Source organism: Cheilinus undulatus, linkage group 10 (assembly GCF_018320785.1).
Source record: "Cheilinus undulatus linkage group 10, ASM1832078v1, whole genome shotgun sequence".
Lineage (NCBI taxonomy): Eukaryota > Metazoa > Chordata > Actinopteri > Labriformes > Labridae > Cheilinus > Cheilinus undulatus.
Genome location: NC_054874.1, coordinates 23,254,024 through 23,277,178, shown reverse-complemented (window position 1 = coordinate 23,277,178; position 23,155 = coordinate 23,254,024). Strand labels below are relative to the sequence as shown.

The window sequence follows — 23,155 nt, the reverse complement described above, 5'->3', positions numbered from 1 at the left end:
TATGCAGTCGCTGAGGATTTACCACAGCAGAGACAGAAGCATCACTTCAAACTACTACGGGAAACTACGAGTCACTTTCTCAGCTGAAGGACGACAACGCTTGAACCATGTGTGGTAAGTTTGTTTCTTTTACATTTGCTCCTTTTTTACACTTATGGAGAGGGATTGCGCGTTTTACGCACGGGCTCCTGGTGCCCGGTGCTCTCGCTACGATGTCAGCCGTTTAACCTGACCGCAACAGCTCTGATATTTTTTTTTTTTTTTTGTCGTCATGACACGCAGTCAAACTCACTGTTACTCCAATCTTATTACAACTCAAATAGTGATGAAAACAGCTGCTACAGCTGGACAAGCTGCTCTTTTCTCTGATCTGGAGATGCCCGGAGAGCTTTAAACCCAACTGCTACGTGTCAAAGTTTCCCTCCCTGTTATCATTAACAGAACAAGCCAGCCATACCAGCTACTGTCAGAAAAAATGTGGATATGCGGTTTTTGATTGCCCTGCGTCCATGGAGTGGCCCACGTCACCCCCACAGCTCTACGGGGTTGACCCATGAGAGACGACCCCCCCCCCCCATTTTTGACAGCGAGCCCACACGTCCCACTCACCTACAGGGACGTTTACTGCCCAGAGTAAATCTTTAACAGTGCTTCGGCCTCTCCTCGTGTCTGCAAGGAAGAGGCCAAGGCTATGGGAGTTTACAGCAGCCTGCCTGTACCTGGCTGCTCCAACACTGCGCGCAATGTGCGCCTGTCAATGGCCAGCTGTGTGCCTGCGGGAGAGGGCTGCCCGGAACATTCCTACACACAGTCACACACAAAGTCACACACACTACATACCCAGCAGTCTTTTGATTATTACTTTTATCCAGGGGTGAAACGTAACTAATTATATTTACTCTAATTACTTAATTACTGTAACTTTTGTGTACTGGGGGGGGGGGGGTTAATTTAAAAATCTGTCATTTTACCTTCATTTAAGTATATTTTGGAGGAAGTATCATACTTCAAGGAGGCTCTAGTTTCCTTTCCAGGACATGAAACTGGCCAGTAGTGTGACTTTTAACTACATGTTGGTGCACAAAGGGAGAGAATAATTCCACATTATCCCCAAAACAGCTGCTGCATTTCACTTAAAGGTGTTAATTAACTTAAACAACCTGGTTGGAGTTATATTCTCTTCTTTTGTCTTATTGCCAACAAGGGAAGATCATATTCTACTTTACAAGCCCCTCAGGCATCAAAACTAGCTACTCAGTAGTAATTTACTTCTATTCATGCAGAACCAATGTACTTTACCTTGGTACAATAGTCTTGTTCTAGTATCTCCACCTCTGGCACCTCAAGAGTAATCTTAAGATATTTTTAAATATAGCTTCTGTAGTGAATATTAGTGTAACATCAAATAGCTGATAAACGTTATATAGCTGTAATTTATGGTTTGCTCATCCATGGATGACAAGAAAGTGCATGATCATTATTTGAACTGTTCTAATCTCCTTAATCCTTAATCCAATATTATCTTAAAACAAACAGATTTTTAAAGTCAAAATATGTCTCCTGTGCTTCTTGCAGTTTTGAAATTTCTATCCAGTTTGTCCACCTAAAAACATTTAACTTTTTTGCCCTCTTACTCCAAAAGGAATCTTTGCCTACCTGAATTACCAAGTGCCTCGCACCAGAAAGGAGATATTTGAGACGCTGGTGAAGGGACTGCAGAGACTGGAGTACAGAGGGTACGATTCAGCAGGTAAGACACTCAGCTTCACTGCCTAATCACACACACACACACATTACACACACCACACAAAAGCTTATAGTACCTCCATGCTGCACCTGTGTGTTATGTACTGAGAAAATAAAGCATTGAAGCATTTGAATGCTTTCATACTTAAAATGATCTCACAGCCATAGATACGAAGTGTATACAGTAGCCTCTGATTAACAGACACACCCCCCACACATGAGGCTTTTATTCTGGATTACTATTATTATCGCTGTAATGAAATGAAGTTAAACAGGTACAACAGCTAACACCTGTTCTCTTCAGGAGAGTTGTGTTATAATTAATCATCACGTCATCATTTGGTATGTCATGATAGAAACCAAGACTAAACCTTGAGAAGAGGGACATTGCTCTCAGAGCCTGCTGCCACATGGACATTTAATAATGTTAACACACACGCCCAGACTTTCACAGTGTTTGTTCATCCTATTTGAGTAAGATGAAGCCACACACTAAAAGGTCTTTTGAACACAGTTAAACATGTCACACATGGGCCATGCACGCAATAGCTTATTCCTTATTCTCCTTAACTAAACGTTGTTACCTGCATTTTCATGACAATGTTTAGTTTCAACTCTAATCACTAATTTAAGCAAGACCTTTTTAGTGTCTCTGTTTTATTTCTGTCTTTTCTGTATGCAGGTATTGCAGTGGACGGGCCCAACAAGACAACTGACATCAACGGCAACACCATCTGCTTAATAAAGAAGAAGGGAAAGGTTAAGGCTCTGGATGAAGAGCTTTACAGTAAGTTTCTCTCTATTTATCACATATATTAATCAGTCAATATGTTTTCATTAAAATGTTTATAGATTAAAATTTTCATTTTGCATATTTCCTCTTGAATCCCTTTTTAAAGTGTCAGTTAAGTTTGTTCGATATGGTTCATAATCTAAAGCCTTTTGTTATTCACTCCTTTTTAAAAATTCTCTCAAAATAAAAAATGCACTGCTTTATTAATTCCCCACATCTGTTCATATCACTAAGTGGTGTAATATCTTGTTTTTCTCACACAGAGAAAGACACACTGGACCTGGAAGAGCAACTGAGCACACACTTTGGCCTCGCTCACACTCGCTGGGCCACACACGGAGAGCCGAACGCCCTCAACAGCCACCCTCATCGCTCTGACAAGAACAATGGTAAGATCAATGTACTTCAACACACATTACAGTACATAAATGCACCCAACACCCTTCTTCACCAACTATAAATGCTTTCTAAGTTAACCTCAGTCTATCTGGTATCTTTTACCCAATGTGAACCCAAAGTTCATCATCACGTCAGTGTTATCCTGTAATTATACTTTAAAATGACTGGTTACATTCCTATTTAACCTTATGAAACACACCCTTAAGCAGCTTCTATTCTCATCAAATAGACAGCCATGTCTTTCATTAGTGTAAAATACTTATAGGTGTGTAAAAAATGCCCTTGATTATACAAAGGTATGCTATTTGTGCTCATAAAGGTCCAAAGTGTAAGGAAAAGATGTGCCACCAAGGCTCTTATATGTGTAATATATTACCATTTATTAGTGTATTAGTAATATTTGGTGTGGACCTTTTGCTACTGTGTTATCATATATGATAAGATATCACCTTTGTGTTTTAAATGTGGCCGCCTTAACCATTCATCTCTTCCACGTCACTGTATTTATGCTTAAATCCACAGTTTGCCTGCATGGATTCTTTTCCATTGTTACCTTAACCTAACAAGCACACATTCTTGAAATAACAACAACCTGCCGTTGTACACACTTCTCTGGTTTGACTACAAATAGTATCATCTCCAGGATCTATTCCTGTGGAATTTCTATTTTCGGTGCATTTACCTTAAAAATAAAACGGCCTTTGATTTGTGAATCCCAATAATGAATACAAGAAGAGAATGTACAAGTGATTTATTACAACTTCACAAAGACTGGTTTTTGACCTTTGACACCTTTGTCTAATCCGTTCACTCTCGCTGCCTCTCCTCAGAGTTTGTCGTCATCCACAATGGCATCATCACCAACTACAAAGAGCTGAAGGAGTACCTCGTAAGTCACTCTACCATCAGGAATTTCTTTTGTGCAAACAAATAAGTAAGGATCCTGTTCAGTGCCATTCTCAGACCCGCCCCACAGGTAGAGCTCGTACTACCATTACCGGCTTAAGAACTCTTCTGTTCAGTCATAGTTATGACCCTTCTCAAATTACACTGTAGACCTTATATGGCACTCTTGTTATGTACACAAGTAAAACAAATATGCTGTGATTAAGGTGACATTTGTGAAGTGTATTTAGCTGGGTTTGCTGAGTCAGTTTGTCAACTGCAAAAGATAGAACAGCAGATATAGCACCTAAAACACATGACTGTAAAAACAGTTCATTACAGTGAAATTATTGTACATTATTTATGGGTTATTATTTACAGGTTTTATTTCTAAATTAAAGCAGCTCTCTGTACTTAAATTATCTTTTTTTTCTTTGTAGTGTATCTAATCATGTTAGAGGTGGGGGTGCTAAAAGTCGAAGTACAGGTGATACTGTAGTGTAAAAAAGGCTGATACTGATTCAAATCTCAAGGGAAGAAGACGTTGAAATGTACATTTTATCATGTATGATTAAAAATGTTCTAGAAGTGTTCTACAGGGTAAAAGATAGCCTTCCAAATTAGATTTTTTCAGCTGAAATGAAAGAGATTAAATCTATTTTCTCTGTTTTACTGTACCATTCATTTAGGCCAAAATAGGCCATTAGCATTGGAAAGAATTGCAAATTTATTAAAAAAAAAAAAAAAAACAAACTTATTTTCTACCAACACTATAAGGCTGAGGAGAAGAGCCTATTTAGAAAATGAAAGAACTTTAAACATGCATCCTTACGTAAAGGGTAAAGGTAACAAGAAAATTAATACTCAAGTACATCATTGAGCTTGATACCCACGAAATCTATGACTAAGGATAATCCCTAAGTATTTCCACTGTTATTTCTGTTGATGGCTGAGACTTTTGCTACAGTCTTCGACTCACAATAACAGGGGCACCTTTTCAAAGTTGTGCTCAAAATTATTTTTTGCCATACAGTGGTAATTTGTGATGTCCTTATGAGAGCAAGTAAATAACTGAAGAGTATCAGGGGTGTTTCTGTTTAGTTTACATGGTAGTTGTTTTGCTAGAATGATGATATAGTCAAAGACTAAAGCTTTACTTTAAATCCATTCATCCATCATTTATGCTGTTTATTGGGGTTCTGGGGGCTGAAGCCAATCCCAGCTGTCATTAGTCAAGAGAAACCCAGGGCTGGTTACCACAGTTGAAAGAAGTTGCTCACATTCACACTTTGAGGCAATTTATAATCAGTGGTAAAGCCCAGGGAGAACATGCAAAAGCCACACAGAAAGGCCATTTGACATGGATTCATAGCAGGAAACTTCCTGCAAAGGAGCCACAGTGCTAACCACTGCACCACCATGCAGCAGTAAGATAAGTAGGACAACATTAATGATTGTTAGATGGTAGATAGACAGACAGACAGACAGACAGATACTTTATTGATCCCAAGGGAAATTCAAGGTTTCCTATAGAAGCTTGTTGACACATGACATGAGCCTTCTCTTAAATTTAACCCTTCCCCCATGACCCAGAACTACTTCTACACAGAAGTTAAAACCTTACCAAACAAAAAATATATACTCAAATTACTATTGAACTTTAACTAAAAATTTGATAGAAAAATCAAAAACATAAACATTAAAATTCTTTGCAGGCAAACAAAAATTAGCCTATACAATTTAAAGCAAAAATACGTTGTAGGCTGTACAAAAACAACTCTGCATAAAGTTACAGCTAGACAGTGTTTTATAGAAAAAAAAAATTAGAATACTACTAAAATAAGTACAAGCTCTTATGAGTATTTTTTCTAACTCCATGTCCATTGAAAGCAGATGTGCAAATGGTGCAAGAATGCTGCCTGGATCAGAGTATAAATATGCAAGGATGTGAGCAAATTTGTATGAGATAGAAAGGATAATTCAGCATAGTTGATTAGTGCAAATGTGAATATGAGGAGAAGCATATTACCACAGAAAGCTTTCTGTCTTCAGTGTTTGAGATACAGTGAATAAATTAATTATTTGAGTAAGGTAAATAGATTATAAAGGTGCAATTTTGCAAATGAGGTAAGACAATTTACCACAATGGTTTAAGTTACAGTTAATAGATTCATAGGTGCAAATGTGCATATGAGATCAGGCATTTTACCGCAGTGATTTGAGTCAGTTTTTAGATCAATGAGTGTAAGTCAAGCATGCAGTGCAGTATGTAAATTACAACACATTTGCATTATGTTAATGTAAATAACATTGAACTATTGAATTGCAATTCTTCTCCCTTATGCAACATACAGTTCTGCTTGTCAACATTCAATATTGATATTCTTTTTTTTCTCCTTTTAATAAACTCTTTAAAGGTGACCCTAAAAATTATGATGGTGATAAGGATAGTATTAGAGTAAACACCACTTTCATAACATCAGACTTAATCGCTGGACTTAAACCACCAGGATTAAAGATTGGTAGAAGTCATGTTGGCGCCGCTGGATTTTACAGAATGACTGACAGTATATTATCAGTAATATAAGCTTTATTTTGTTTCCTCCTCAGATCATCAAAGGATACGAGTTTGAGTCAGAGACTGACACAGAAGTGATCCCGAAACTGATAAAATATGTTTACGACAACAGAGAGAATGATAATGTCGCCTTTTCCAAACTTGTGGAGAGAGTCATTCAACAGCTGGTGAGTTCACTGACTTCTACCACACACCAAACTACCCTACAGCAGCACAATACTCAGTGTGCTGCTCTTTGTTTTGTTGTGTTATTAAGAATTTGCTTGTACGTCTTTACAATGTAAGTGAGATAGAGTACATGTGCTCTACATTAAGAGATGGAAAATTTTATGAGCAGCTTCCTGGTAGCTATAAAGGGTGGCATCGTGTACCATAGTGTCATAAAATGTGTCACTGGCCAGTCACCCACACACACTCGTGAACTCTAGATTCATTCTGCTGTGTGTGTGTGAATATCCTGACCAATAAAACTTTGTACACCATCACAAAAACAGTCTCCATGGCAACCACCCTAGCAGCATCACTAGTGACATCATCACTTTTTTTAATTGAGCAAGCGTCTCTTTTCCATCGTATGACATCATAGTCTTGGACATAAAACTGGAGTGGGTCCTCTCCCTCCAGATAGGGCCAAAGCAGCCATTTTGGATTTGGAGTAATGGGAACCAGATAGTTAGGCCCACAAACAGCACCATGACCCCCCCCCCGTCTTCCCTACTTTCAGCACACAGAGCCACAGCCAGCTCTGCCTCTAAACACCACAGGCATCTTTGCAGTCTGTGCTTTCGAAACACAGCTGATGTTGTACAATAGAGGTCTTATTTCTCCCACCCCTCCACCCTCCAACTACAGCACAATCTTCCAACCCTCACTCCCACCCCACATCTCAACTACAAAACCCCAGCAGGCTAGAATAAAACATTTGTTTGTGCCTAGAAAATGTTTCTCTTAAAGGTTACAAACTTTTAGAAATACACATCCATACTTTTGTCTGTCTTTTTCAGGTTTTCCCTCACACCCTCCCTGACAGTTTTCTCAAACATTAGTGTGTATCAGTCTTTCATCAAGTTAAAGTAAACTCTGCTTCTTTGTGTCTCAGGAGGGGGCCTTTGCTCTGGTGTTTAAAAGTCGTCATTTCCCTGGAGAGGCTGTGGCCACCAGGTTAGTAAAAACACACACACTGTCACTCTGACATTTCACTTCACATTTTCTGTGTATGTGCAGAGAGCCAGACACATTGAGATGAGTCATTCCTGTTTTTACTACTATGAGGCAATCATAGCTGTGATTTGTGGAGACTCCTTAGATTAAGTCATTATGGCTTATCATAGCTTACATCTATTACTTACGACTTGTGAGTCTGCTTTGCGTAAAAGAACAGGAAATTGTGAGAGTTTTAAATGCCAGTCTGCCTGTGTGTGTCAGTTTCTGTATTGTAACACCCAAACAGAGAGTAGGTCCGAGCAGAGGCTGAGTCCAGGTTCTCTCTCTCCCTCTCGGGCCTCTGGACCACTGGCTGCACGCCGGCTTCTATGTGACTCATTAAGAGACTACAGAGTTTCCTGTTTCATCTCCGGGAAATGTTGCTGCCAAAAACACTCCTGCTTAATCACCTCTCATCATTTGATTTTCACTTTTTACCTTCCCCGCTTCAGTGAGCCGGGAGTTGGAAGAAGGAAAGTGAGGGCGGGGAAATGAAGGGAGATAAAGCGACTGTTACTTTGGTTTTATGTAGACAGGTGACCTGATGTACCAGTGTCGGCATGGAATACCTGCTGCTTTAATCAAGAGACTTTGGCATCTTATTTTTCTTTTGTGTGTTGTAGTTTTTGATTAAAAATGTACAGTTGGCACCATACTGTAGTGTACTTATGTGGTATTGTTTAACAGTCAGCACTGACTCTGTAGATGGAGGAATGTTTGTAATTATCCAGTACTGGTAGTCACCACCCGCCCTTTGTCATCTTGTATCAACCTCCCTGCAGCTCTTTTACCCTCTCTCAGCTTCTCTGTGTTTCACTCTCTCTCTGTCTATTGTTCCTCCATTCTGTTTCTACCCACCACCCTGTCTTTCACCTACTTACTCCTTCCCTGCCTTATATCCTTTTTCTTCTCATCCCTCCCTCCCACAGGGTAAATATTGTATTGGCTAGTAACCTCATGTTTCTGTTTGCTAGCCTTCTTTTCTAAGACCCACACCCCTTAAAACAACCAGGGTTCTTACGTCAGCGAAGCTGATTCCCAGAGAAATTTGAAGCAGCGAGAAAAGAAAGAGGGATCCAGACAGAGAAAGAATTAAGGAGAGGCTCTTTGGGTGCGATTTCTCAAGAGTTGGTGTCATAATCACACCATGAACTGTGAAGTTTTTCTCGATAAACTGTTTGCATTGTGGCCACAAGTTAAGGACTTCATCTGTTTTGAGGTTAGGTACACCCTCCTCTAATAACTGTCAAAAGTACATGTAGTGGCACCTCCTCTGGGATGGAAGCCAATAGGAGTTGTCCACATGATGTCTGTAGCCATGAGGATGCAGTGAATCAGTTAGAGGTGCTATTAAGCAAATTCTCAAGGGATGCCAATATCAATCTATGTCTCTAAAATTCGCAGGGTGTATGAGGAGCCTTAAGAATGATTAGAAGTTAAGAAATCAGTTTTGTCAAAATTAAGGTTTTAAAAAAGTATTAAAAAATCTTAAATGCAGGGCTATACGGTCTTAAACTTGTATTTTAGATTTTAGAGTAATCTAAAGAGGTTGTAGGCTTTATATGCTTTGAAATCAGAATTAAAGAGTATTATAAATATCCTGAAATGGGCAATACTTTTTGGCTATAACTGCAGTGTAAATCTTGTAAGTACTTTAGATACTTCTAGATTCTGGTACAACTATTTTTAGGCAGCTGGAGTAAAAAATAGGACCTTCCATTGTCAGCTACCTCATAGTAAAAGGGGTTTTCTTCTCATAGTCTAGTATAAAAGCCATCTAAAACAAACCTTATTTGCACACTTTAGTAAGAATTATTATCTGCATTTTCCATTTTGTAACATCTTTGTCTTACTATTAACACATAAATGTGTTGTTCATGTAATGGATTAGAAATTGAAGATGCAACAGAATCTTAAAATGTATGAAGAGAGTCTTGAAAAAGGTCTTAAAAAGTATTACATTTATTGTCAGATTTTTATGTACATACCCTGATTCAAGATTTAAACAGTTACTAAGGCTTAGTTTGAAGTGGTATGATATCTAATTATCTGTCTGCACATGCAACCTTCGGATTGTGCAAAAACATATGAGTAATCAAATAAATGGAGGAATTGGACACTACAGGGAAACAGATAAATACAGATTTGAAAATTGAGGAAACATTATAAGTCATGCCAAATAATTTGTGTTTTTTTAGATAGTACTGTAAGAAGGGATAATAAGTTAACTCAACAATATCTTTACAAGGCACCTCGTGATAGTGTGTATGCGCATGTCTGACCTTGTTGTGTGTCTACAATGCCTAATCCTCTCCTGTCTCCCACCCCACCCACCCCATCCCTCTCTCCTTCTCTCTCTGTCTCTTCCTCGCTGTCTGCTTCATTCTCATCCCTGCAGGAGAGGAAGTCCGCTGCTCATTGGTGTGCGAAGCGAGCAGGAGCTGCTGACCGAAAACATCCCTGTGCAGTACAACAGTGGTGAGCTCTGTTCCTCTTTCTGCCTGCCATTATCCACTTTCAGCACAGAACAAATATCTGCCTCCATGCACACTCACACAGACTCACTGCAGGTACACAGAGGAATACTCAAAGCAAGACATGTAATATATTTACACACGACAGAGTGTGCACAAGTCATTTGCGTATCATATTTGCAAATTTGATAGTGTAACTGATCTTTTCCTGTTAACTCTGTGACTGTTGAATGGTCACCAGAGTAACTCTGTGACTGCTGAATGGTCACCAGAGTAACTCTGTGACTGTTGAATGGTCACCAGAGTAACTCTGTGACTGCTGAATGGTCACCAGAGTAACTCTGTGACTGTTGAATGGTCACCAGAGAAACTCTGTGACTGCTGAATGGTCACCAGAGTTACTCTGTGACTGTTGAAAGGTCACCAGAGTTACTCTGTGACTGTTGAAAGGTCACCAGAGTTACTCTGTGACTGTTGAATGGTCACCAGAGTTACTCTGTGGCTGTTGAATGGTCACCAGAGTTACTCTGTGACTGTTGAATGGTCATCTGAGTAATTCTGTGATCGTTGAATGGTCAACAAAGTAACTCTATGACTGTTGAATGGTCATCAGACTGACTCTATGATTGTTGAGCATTCATCAGATTGACTGTGAAAAGACATTTTTTGGGGTAAAAGAAAAATCAATAACCTGCTCAAATTTTTTGTGTCATGTTTTTTCAAACCAAGAGTTGAAAAATGAAGTTAATCTAGGAATTGCAGTTGCCTCCCGAGACTGGCCACAGAAGCACTAGACATTGAATTTAAGCCCATCTTCAAATACACATTTTTAAAGTAGGATGAACATGTTTACAACTTGCTTCAAAAAAACATTTAGCTGGTAGGACTGCAAGCTAGCATGGTAAAGACCTTAAAGGTGCAGTATTTAATATTCTGCCAAGTAGCATTTAGCTGAACATATTTGGTTAAAACGAAACAGAATATTCATAAACAGGCATATAAAATAGTTTTATTTTTATTAACTTACCCTATATTCATACATAGGGAGGGTTCCCTCCATGAACTCTGCCAACTTGGATTTTTGCATCTTGTATGTTTCTACAGTAACACAGAATTGAGCAAGTAACAGACACTCATTTATCTAAAGTCCACTGATTGCCACGATTACCACCAGAACGGGCATAGCAATCTAGATTCTGTTTAATGTTGATAATATTCCCTAATTTTACATGCTGCACCTTTAAGCTTCACCTCTTCAACTGCAGCAGACTGATTAAAACTTAGCTTGAGACAGCATTTACCGTACATTATGATATCCAGAGCTGACTGGCTTCAGAAGCCCCCTTTGGTAACCAAATGGCTAATATCTCTCAGGCTTCTCTCAATGTTTACAACACTTGTATGTTCCAAACACATCTTTAGGGGTGTTGCAAACAAAGATCCAAACCAGTGGTGTGTTAGTTCACCTCTGACTCTGACTTCTTTAACAAGTTGATGTCTTTGTGCCGAGATCTACTGTATTTCCTCCTACCGAAGTTTAAATCTTAAAATGGGTCATGCATGTGTACTTTCAATTCAGTGAAGTGCTCTGAAGTTTTAAGCAGACTCAGAAATAAATATTTGTTTGGGACTTTTTTGATTTTGCCAGTGAGTAGCCTATTTACAGCAACAGGATGGTGTGTGTAGGATCAACTCAAAACAAACTACACAGCATGTGTTTATTATAATGAAGACGCATGTCACTGAGCATACTTATTGAAACTATTGAGTTACATGCCTCAGATGAGCTGCATTAGGGTTTGGGATTAATTGGTTGGTTTGGGCCTTTTTACATTATTATTTAACTGTAAACCCTGAGTGCAAAACACATCTTTTTGATACTTTATTGTTCCAGTTTATGGCATTGATGCAAAGATAGATATTTTAACACTAGAGCTGTCAAATAATTAGATTACTCTCTAAAGTTAATTGTGATTAATTTTGTACATTTTCTTCCTTTTGAAATTCCACTATTTTACATTTTAAATCACTCTTGCTTCATGTTAGATTTTTGTACTGTTCTCATTTTGATAAATACCTGCTTTTATTTATAAAGAAATTGTGAACAAGGGACAATAATTCATGCAATTAATGTTTTTAAAAAATAGTGATATTATGGATCTAAATCTTGTCCCAACTAACTATCTGACCCGTGCTAGCACATGCATCATTTCCAACATCTCAGAATCCATGAGACGGATCTCTGTGGAGTACATTGTGATCCGAAGCTTAACTTTTTGCCAATCTACAGACATCTCCTGGTATTATATCCCTTCTAGAACATTTTTGATCCGGGTCTAAAGCACGGTGTTTATTTAAAGCTTTGACAACAAATCCAGGTCGCTAAATCCATGATAAGATGATGGTTTGTTTTGTTTTTTAAGGGTTAATACATTAATGCTAGCAGCCCTAATAAAAAAATTTTTTGTTTGTTTTTACCACCCTCTTTAAAATAAATAAGTAAATAGTCAATGAGTAAATAAACGGTGAATGCATTAGCAAGATGGAGAGTCATCATGATATATATTTTTATACATTTTCATAAATTGCAATCATCTAAAGCTTTGTCTTTAACATCTTATTTGTGATCTTCCCTAAGCTTGGTTCATCAAACATCTTTTCATATAAACATGTAATTTTAATGATTTGATTTGAAGAAAGCAGCCCATCTTTTTAGATAAAATTACCTTATCCAACCCTAAATGCCTCCTTACCACTTTTTTTTCACATTGTGAGTTTTCATTTCCCCTTTCTTATTATTTCTTTTAGCCCTGTTTGACTCAGAATCCAAAAAATACATCAATTTTTTTAGACCTTTGGGACATGTTCCTGATGATACTCTTTTTTTTTCCTGAGCACCCTGCTTTACCTACTATCTGTTCTCATTTGTTTAAGAAACCTGACCAAGGCAATCTTTGTATGCACTAGTCCTAAATTTGCCAGAGGTTAAAACTGAAGCTGGATATAGTACAGTCGCCTCATAACATGTGCTATACTGTATTCAGTGGTTTTTGTGTAAGGTTGCTCCAGCTATTGTTTTCTCAGCTTTACTGTGACAAATCCACACTGATTCACTCCGTGTGCTGCCCTTGGCTAACTCTAGATGTAGTATGAGATGTTTTTTGTGGCGTTGTAATTTGTTATGCAATAATTCTGTTAAAATTTTTTTCTTGGAAAGCCGCTTTTCTTGCCAGAGATTCCTGTCAGTCCTTGTAGAGGGTCATGGTCTTTTGGAAATTCATTCTAGCTAAGGAAGTGGTTTCAGTCAGTCCTCCAGTTTCCAGACATAAGAAGAGAGATTTTCCTTTTAAACTCTTTTATTCTTGCCACAATAAAAGTATCTGTCTTTAAAATGATTTGACACATGCAACAACTCAAGGGCTCTGTTGTTGCTTCTTTGTCCCTACTGTATGTAGGACTGTCTTATCTGTTTACTTAAAATTTATGGTTTTCATAATGGCTTTCAAGTCTGAGAAGTCCAAGGTCCAAGGCAGAGCTGGGTGATTTGGGGCCGGGAGGGAGCCAAGCAGGGTGTGTTGCTTTAGTGGTTGAAAAAAATACTTTAAGGTTGTTTAGTTTAAACCAAAGGTGTCAAACTCAAGGCCCGGGGGCCAAATCCGGCCCATGGAACGTTTATATCTGACCATATAAGATCATATCATATTTGTATTATAACTTGCCCACCAGTATGAGGCGTGCAGATTTCCTCCAGTAATAATATAAACTTACAACTTGATTATTTAAAATATCCTTGTTAAGCCATAAAAATCTGAAAAAGGAAAGAGCAAGAAAGATTTCAGAAAAAGTCAAGAATGAGGGGGAAAAAATTAATTTGTGTTTTATTTCACATTTTCAATTTTGCATCTCAAGATTTACGACTCAAGCTTATGATTTTGACTTTTCATTTCATACTTTGACCTTTTCAACTCATAATTTAGACTTTATATGTCACAGTTTTGTATTTTCGATTCCCAATTTTAAATTTTGAGCGATGTTTTGACCTTTTCAACTCCTTACTTTGGCTTTTTAGTCCCATATTTTGACTTTCAAATACATGATTTCAATTTTTTTCTCATATTTTGACTTTAAAATGACTAATTTTTATTTTTTTATATCATCGTTTGACTTTTTACACTCCCAATTTTGAATTTAAATCATATTTCAACTTTTTAAGTTATCATTTTGAATTCTAGCTCATATTTTGAAATTTTCAACTCCTAATTTTGGCTTTTTTAATCCCACATTGTGACCTATTAGACTCACAATTTAAAATTTTAAGTCATATTTTGACTTTAAAACTCATGATCTCAAATTTGATCTCATATTTTGACCTTTCAGACTTAAAAAAACATTATTTTTCTATTTTTAATGTTGTGTTCTGATCTTTTGAACTAATAAATTGGAATTTTAGTCTCAGATTTGAGCCTTTAAACTTATCATTTTTACTTTTTTGAATTTTTAAATGATTTAACATCAGTGCTGTATTTTTTTTTTTTTTTTTTTCATATTTTATTACTGGTGAAAATACGGTTGACAGTTATGGTTAAATGTTGACCCTGTTAGGTCCTAAGGTTAGACCTAAGTCCAGAATCTGGCCCTTACTGTGATTGAGTTTGACACCCCTGGTTTAAACCCTTAAAAGTTATTTCCTTTCTTCACAATTTTAAAGCACAAGGCAAAATTACTAAATAGCACCATGATCAGCTTGTGCACTTGTTTTTGGCAACTCTGCCAACAAAAACCCTGTTTTCAAACATTTTTTCATGGCTATAATCTGTTATAATTATTACGTTTTTATATGGATCTTCCACCTGAAACAGTTTTTTATTTAACTACAACAGAATCATCAGTATGACATAACCAGTCCTCTATCACTGGCATGACTAAAGATGCGAAAGCGTAGAGGAATCACTCAAGTGTTGAGCACATCTTGATTGTTTTAGTCACTCAGACGTACTGTGCAACCTCTAACCATTGACCTTTGACCTCCTGCCCTTGTAGTCCATGAGAAGAACAGCCATAACCGTTCTGACTGCTCCAACTCCATCGACTCCGTGGGAGATGGCAGCGCAGTGGAGTATTACTTTGCCTCTGACGCCAGGTGAGACACCAAACATCTGTGTGTTTTTTTTGGTCAACAGAAACATATATCATATAACTTTTATCTAATAATTAGTTCTCATTAAGATAAGTTTTAATCATTTAAAAGAATCTTAAAAGACACAGGCAAAAACTGTAGGACACAATCATAACTTTGCTTTCTTTTTCAACTTCTTTCCTCTCACAGTGCCATCATTGAACACACCAAAAAGGTGCTGTACATGGAGGACGATGACATCGCCGTGGTGAGTGGTGGGAAACTGTCCATCCACAGGATCAACCGGCAGCACGGTGAAGATCCAGTGAGGGCGATCCAGACGCTGCAGATGGAGCTGCAACAGATCATGAAAGGTCAGACAACATTTTTTAGTTTATTTGCATGATTTAGCATTTAAATTAGAATAAAATAATCTCCTCTGTTCACTGAACATGCTCAGTGAAATTGAACTGCACTGTCATTGAATTACATATATTTCACTTGAGTGCCCTCTGCTGGCTGATAGTGAAACCATAATGACAGTGTGAATTCACATTTGAGCATCCCTCATTCACTCTCTCCATGATGTAGAAACTCAGAACATCTCCATATGTCATGGGGAGTATTTAATCTGTTATTTATTCATGTTTCTACCTGTGCAGGTAACTTTGATTCATTCATGCAGAAGGAGATTTTCGAGCAGCCAGAATCAGTTGTCAACACCATGAGAGGCCGGATTTGTTTTGACACCAACTCAGGTAAGGATCACTTTACATCTGGCCTTGCTTAAGAGAGAAATACATTTTTGAATTACAATTAAAGTAAATGTAGAGCAGCTGAATACCTTGAGTCAGCATTAGCTGGATGTAATTCAGGATACAGGATCTTGGGAGTGTTTGTGGGACCTTGCTTATCTTTGCCTGTTCAAAATTTGATTACCTAGGGCAGTGATCATCAACTGGTGGCCCAGGGCCATATCAGACAAACCAGAATTTCCCTTTTGGCCCCCAAAAGACTATTAGATTCAGAAAACGTATGGTTTTTAGGGAATCTTTTGTATTATTTCCCTATAGCCATTAAATCAACCCTAAAATGATCAATATTTAAGGAGTTTTATTAGAGAAGACAAAGGTTTGGCTCATTTTTACAGAAATCCACCTGTTAGGTGTCATTACTAAACATGATGCACAATAAACACATCATCAGGCCCTCACTCAAGATTGGCTGGGCCTCTTAAAAACCCCCCAATGGCCCATTCATTATTGGGTTCTGAAATTGTAATAACTTTTTTCTTCCGTTTTTTAACACCTTTTCATCACTGTTTCCATCTATTTTCCCACATTTGATTTTTTTTGCCACCTTGAATGTACTTCTGATACTTTTTAATGCCTTTTCACTACTTTAGCTGCCTATTTTTAAGCATCTTTCTGCCTATATTTAAAACATTGAACAAATTTTTGGATTCTAACTGCTTTTTACTATTTTTCTGGCCATTTTTACCCTCTTTTCCTGCCTTAACCCCTTTTTGCCACATTCAACCCTTTTTTCCACTGCGTAACCACTTTTTAGCCAATTTTTGCCACTTTTAACCCATTCTTGCCAATCTTCACAATTTTTTCCCTCTTTTCTCAACTATTTAATCATTTTATCCTAAAGTTATTTAAGCTCCTCCTTAACTATGAAGTCTGACGTTACTTTCCAAGTGGTTCCCTCAGTGTGCCCTTTGTACACATTGTGAACATTACTAAAACGAAGGTAATTCTGTTCAAAGAGAAAAGGTTTACTTTTTAAAAAAAAGGCTATATTTTTGTACAAATAGATAAATACAATCCCTTTTTGTTTCTTTGATAAGAGGGGTTATTATTTAGGTTGAATATAACATATGGTAATCAAAAACTAGCTATACAATGGACCATAATTTTTCTCACCTCCATGGGCCCCCCATTTGTCTGGGCCCCAGGAAGCTCTCCCCTTTATCCCCTCATATGGGTGGTCTAGCTCATCATTGAAGAAAAGACTTCCTGCATGTGTTGCTCACCATTCAGGACACAGAATAGTAATGTCAAACCCAGTGATGGACAGCATAGAAACCCCAGAGATATGGAGCTAAAATACTTCCTTATATGTTAATTAGACCAAAATGTTTTTTTTTTTTTTTTTTTTTTATTTAGTTCATTTGTATGTCTGGCCCAGCAGTGTCTGTCAAAACAAAAACTGGCCCATGTACACATGTAGTTGATGACCCCTGACCTAGGGAAATTAATGTAAACAATGGCTGATATTATATACAGTAGAATTACCCATTAGACTGAGCTAAGTGTCTTTTTTCCCCGTAGTGGTTCTTGGTGGGCTGAAGGACCACCTGAAGGAAATCAAGCGCTGCAGACGGCTCATCATGATCGGCTGTGGCACCAGCTTCCACGCTGCAGTCGCTGTAAGTTTAACAGTGATACAGATTAAATGTGTTGGTGTGAAGATGTATAATAATGATGGAGTTGTTTTTCCTCAATTGGCAGACCAGACAGATCCTGGAGGAGCTGACTGAGGTACCTGTCATGGTGGAGTTGGCGAGTGACTTCCTTGATCGCAACACACCTGTTTTCAGAGACGACGTGTGCTTCTTCATCAGCCAGTCAGGTGAAAACACAAAAACCCTTCCCTTCTTTCAAGCTTAGCTTCTTTTTCTGAGAACACTGGTTGACTTCTTTTGTTTAAATACTTTTTAAGAATGGATGAAAGCAGTTTCATTCTTACTATGAAACCAGTATGTCACACTGTCAGGTCTTCTGTGAAACTTGCTGGCAGTTTCATAATCTTTTCTGTATATAAAGCATATCTCTTGATTTCTTCTGGACCTTTAGGAGAGACAGCAGACACCTTGATGGCATTACGCTATTGTAAGGATCATGGGGCTCTGACCGTTGGCATAACAAACACTGTGGGCAGCTCCATTTGTCGAGAAACAGACTGTGGAGTCCACATCAATGCTGGGCCTGAGATAGGAGTTGCTAGCACCAAGGTAAGAACTGTGCATGCCGTTTGTTATAAAATATTCAAAATTAACTTGCTATAGCTTTTCCTAGCTCATAAGCGGCACTTTGCATTTCATTTTATGATGAAGTTAGTCCATTTAAAGTGTGCGTGATCCCACAGAACAGCGTTATCGGCTAGATATGCCCTTGTTACCACAGAGCTCAGCAAAGCTTCGGGTTACATGAGTGTCTCTTGTGTTTGTTATCTAGGCCTACACCAGTCAGTTTGTGTCCCTCATCATGTTTGCCCTGATGATGAGTGAGGACAGGCTCTCCCTACAGCCGAGGAGACTGGAGATCATCAACGGCCTCCGGATGCTACCAGGTCCGTACAGAAATGTACTTTTAAAATCATAAACACAGACCCTCTTGGGTCTCAACATTAGCATACAGCATGTTTGAATATTGATGGTTATATGGTGAGCTATATTTGAGCATAATCAACAAATAAAGCTTATGTATTTTCTTAAAAAGGGGTTCTTAATACACTCTCCATTATTGTTCATGATTCTAAAACTATCACTTATAAAGCCACAATGTTAATGTCAATTGTTAAATGATTTTTGTTTAATGTTTATTGATTTATCAAAGGCGTTTGATTCTGTGGACCATGTCATTCTAAAAGATAGACTTCACTGTATTGGTCTGTCAGAACAATCTGTTTGTTGGTTTGAAAATTATTTATCAAACAGAACCCAGAGTGTGCAGGCTGAGGGATTTACCTCTAAACATCTTGAAGTTAAAAATCGAGTGCCTCAGGGCTTAGTCTTGGGACCGCTGTTGTTTACACTTTATATCAACAGTATCGGTCAAAATGTTCCCAATGCAAATGTTTATATGCTGATGACACTGTCATTTATTGCTCTGCTCCTACACAGCATCAGGCTCTCTGTTGTTTACAAGAAGCTTTTGATATTGTACAGGACACTTTGTGCGAGTTAAAATTGGTTTTAATCCTGACAAAACCAAACTGATGATGTTTTCAAACACAAAGATAACATCACTGAACCTGCCTTCTGATACCACGTCTCAGAGTGATGAGATTGAGTCCGCCTTCTAAAAAATATCTTGGATTCTTGATTGATGATTCTTTGACTTTTAAGCCACATATTGACCAACTTGTCAAGAAGTTAAAGTTGCGGCTTGGTTATTATTACAGAAATAAGTCCTGTTTTTCATTTACTGCAAAGAAAAGACTTGTTGCAGCCCCTTTTCTGCCTTTAATTGATTATGGTGATGTTTTGTACTTGCATGCATCTTCTCATTGCCTTAAATCTTTAAATACTGTGTATCATGGGGCGCTGAGGTTTATAACAAACCTTAAGTCCTTAATTCATCATTGTACTCTGTATGATCAAGTTTCTTATCAAAGCGTAGGCTAAATCATTGGCTTATCTTTGTTTATAAGGCCATACTAAATCTGCTTTCATCATATTTGTGTGATTTTATTCACATGAAAAGTTCAGGAAGTTACAGTCTTTGCTCTGTGACTTAGTTGCAAGACATATTTCTGCTCTCTGTTCCCAAAGTCCATCTTGAAATGGGTCAAAGAAGTTTCAGGTGCGCTGCTCCTGCAGCCTGGAATCTTCTACAGGAGACTCTTTGTCTTGGAGAGCTGGTCTTGTTGAATCTTTTTAAAAGTAGATTGAAGGCACTGGAGGATGATGCTTCAAGTTGTAGATGTTTTGACCAATGAATTTGAGCTCTGTGATCCAGGATTTGTTTGATCTGTGTTTCATGTCTGTAACTCTGTTCATTGTGCTGCTGCCTTTCTTGGCCAGGACACTACTGTAAATGAGATTATTGATCTCAATGAGGTTTTCCTGGTTAAATAAAATAAAATAAAAAAATCTCATACCTTTTAACATCTCTTCTCCCTCAGAGCTGATAAAGAAGGTACTGGCGCTGGATGAGAAGATCAAGGCAATCGCCAATGAAATGTATCAGCAAAGGTCTCTTTTGGTCATGGGCCGAGGTTTCAACTATGCCACATGCCTGGAGGGGGCACTGGTGAGTAAACTGTGAAAAAAAAATGCAATTCACTTCCCACGGAATAACATCAGAACATCAGAACGAAGGTAAAAGAAAGTAGTGCCGTTATGTATTATATTAAGTGATTAATGGCCCCTGTTTTTTTTTGTTTTTTTTAATGCAGAAAATTAAGGAAATCACTTACATGCACTCTGAGGGAATCCTGGCTGGGGAGCTGAAGCACGGTCCTCTTGCACTCATTGACAAAGACATGCCTGTGATTATGATCATCATGAAAGATGCCTGCTACACAAAGTGCCAGAATGCTCTGCAGCAAGTCACGGCCAGATCGGTATGTCCAGGAAGAACTCATAAGTCAACAAACACTGAAACACACTCAGCTACAGTCAGGAAATGTAACAACATGAATTGACTGACTAAAGTAAATGTTCCTCCATATGTGTTTCTCTGTCAGGGTCGACCCATCATCCTCTGTTGCCAGGACGACCCTGAGATTACTAAAAATGCCTATCAGACCATCGAGCTGCCACATGTTGTTGACTGTCTGCAGGGCATCCTCAGTGTCATCCCCCTGCAGCTGCTGTCCTTCCACTTGGCTGTCCTGCGAGGATATGACGTAAGTAGTTGACAATTTTTGACACTAGCTGTTTGTTTTGATTCTCACTGTATATAAAGAACACACAGAGAATGAACACCTATAGTAGTAAATATCTGCTGTGTCTAAATATTATAAATGTTATTGCTTAAGCCCCATTTAAACATAATGCACTGCTTGACTGACTTAGACATTATTTCAGGAATTTATTATTATTATGTTCAAAAATTCAGTTCATATTTATCACATATAAATATAAGGATTTTGCTATTATAATTTTAAACAAAATTGACTTGTGTATACCCTGGTATGAAATTAGGAATTTACACATCCAGTGCTTTTAAAATGTGTTATTTCAATATGTTTTTATTTGTATCTCTTTAAAGATTGATATAAACTTGGCAGAAAAGAAAGAAACAGCTTATTCTGTTCTTGCTACTGACTCTTGTTTTGAGCTCCTGGTACCCCCAGGTGTTGACAATCAGGTGCTGTTTGGCACCTCTTATGTTCAGCAGTGAGTCCAGATTCTGCCTACGGTAATTGGATTGTAGGGTCAAATTGTGGAGAAGATGCAGAGAATGCTATGTTGATTGTTGTACCAATAGAGAAACATCCTTTGGTGGAGGCAGTGTGATGGTTTGGGGCAGCATCTCCCTCAGTGAAAAAAAACAAGGCTTGTCATCATTGGAGGCAAATTCATTGCAGAGAACCATCGAGATGAAATTCTGCCAGTGGAAATCCCATATCTCCACAGCCGAGGTCCAAACTCTGTCCTCCAAGATGACAATTTTAGCCCTCATAGAGTGGGGTTTATCAGAGACTACCTCCAGAATTTGGGAGTGGAGAGGATGGGATGGCCTGCCAGCAGTCCTGACCTCAACCACATTGAACAGTTGTAGGATGGCTGGTGTGCTGTTTGCGCCAACCACATTGGTTGACTCTTCATATCTTTACTGTAGGTGCAAAAGGAGGCAGTATGATGTCTCTGTTTGGACAGACTCCATGCATTTGCATGGTTTACACAGAAATAGAATGTATAGTGTCTTTCCCTCAGTCAGTTTCATGATCTTAAGAAGAACTGGTTAGTTTATGTCTCTGTGAGAGTTAATCCTCTTAATCTTTTATCTTAGCTCATTCATGTGTTTGTTTTGTTGCAGTTCAGGCAGATGTACTCATATTTCTAATGGTTAGATAGTTCTGCATCAACAGAACATAGTTTTTCTCATCACTTCTCAAAATTTGTATTTACATGCAGTTGTTTTAGTACATGCAGGGTTATTTTCTGTGGCTTAATTCAAGAGTACATTTAAAGTTTTGAGAGCAAACTTTCTCTTTTTTTGTGGACTTGTTTTTTACTTTCTCTTGAAACGTTTTGTGCTCAAAACTGCTTCCTTGTGCTTAGATTTGCCCTGTTTATGCACAAAATATCTGCTTGTTCTCAAATCTATTATTGTTTGCTCAAATTTCCTGTTCCCTGCTGTTATCATTTTCCTCTCACTCATGGAAACCATAGGAGACAGGTATAGGTTTCCCAGTCATATTTGCTCTGTTTGTTGTATTAGAACAATAATAACAAACCCCCCAGTAGCTGCCTGCAAGTGAATGGTTGTGTGGTGTTAAGGTTGAATGTAAGAGCGTGGTCAAATGAAAGACAGAGCTGGCAATGACAGAGCAGATAATGACACATCTCAAGTATAAAATTACTACAACTTAAGTTATCTGTCTAAATTAGCCTGCAAGCAGTGCACAATTTAAAATGTACTGATTGGACTAAATGTAACAAAAAGCTTGGACATTTTCCCATTTAAATCAGTTGAATCATACATCCTGATATGATTTTATGTTGATTTGCTCTAAAAAAAAACTTCTCTCTATGTTTTTAGGTTGACTTCCCTAGAAACTTGGCCAAATCTGTGACCGTGGAATAATTCAAAAAACACCACAGAGGAGGAAGAAGGGGGCTCATAGATTTATTGTGCAATTGAATGTTCAAATGTTTGCATATGTGTGTTTTAGTGTTTTGTGAGAGTGTGTGTGATGGGGCTGGGATGAGGATCTCTGAATGCCCGCGTATACCAATGAGAGAGTGTGACTGAAGTGAGAGTGTCTGATAGGGGTGGGGGGGTGGGGGGGGGTGTTAATGGTACAATGTGTATGAAAAAAATGAGAAATGTGAAGTCTGACCAATTTACTGCTGAGGAAGTGCCAGTGCCATGGAGGCCTCGCAGAACAATCTATGAAGCAACATCCAAAGCATCATGCTGTGCCTTTTGTCTCATCTTCAGCTGAGCCAAAAACACACAACAGGCGAGGAAGAGAAGCAATGGTATTGTATATTGAAG

The 23,155-nt window shown here is 38.2% G+C and overlaps 1 protein-coding gene across 1 annotated transcript; it reads left to right on the top strand.

Annotated features, from left to right (window-relative positions):
* gfpt2 (glutamine-fructose-6-phosphate transaminase 2) lies at window positions 1-22,923 on the top strand. Its single transcript, XM_041797608.1, has 19 exons — window positions 1-114; window positions 1,643-1,750; window positions 2,429-2,533; window positions 2,803-2,928; window positions 3,769-3,827; window positions 6,434-6,568; window positions 7,501-7,562; window positions 10,003-10,082; window positions 15,119-15,218; window positions 15,405-15,568; window positions 15,857-15,952; window positions 17,531-17,628; window positions 17,711-17,831; window positions 18,056-18,213; window positions 18,437-18,551; window positions 20,109-20,236; window positions 20,382-20,549; window positions 20,673-20,834; window positions 22,697-22,923. Exons 1-19 carry the CDS (start codon window positions 108-110, stop codon window positions 22,739-22,741), a joined length of 2,037 nt encoding a protein of 678 aa, XP_041653542.1. The 5' UTR covers window positions 1-107; the 3' UTR covers window positions 22,742-22,923.
* Window positions 22,924-23,155: the final 232 nt, after the last annotated feature.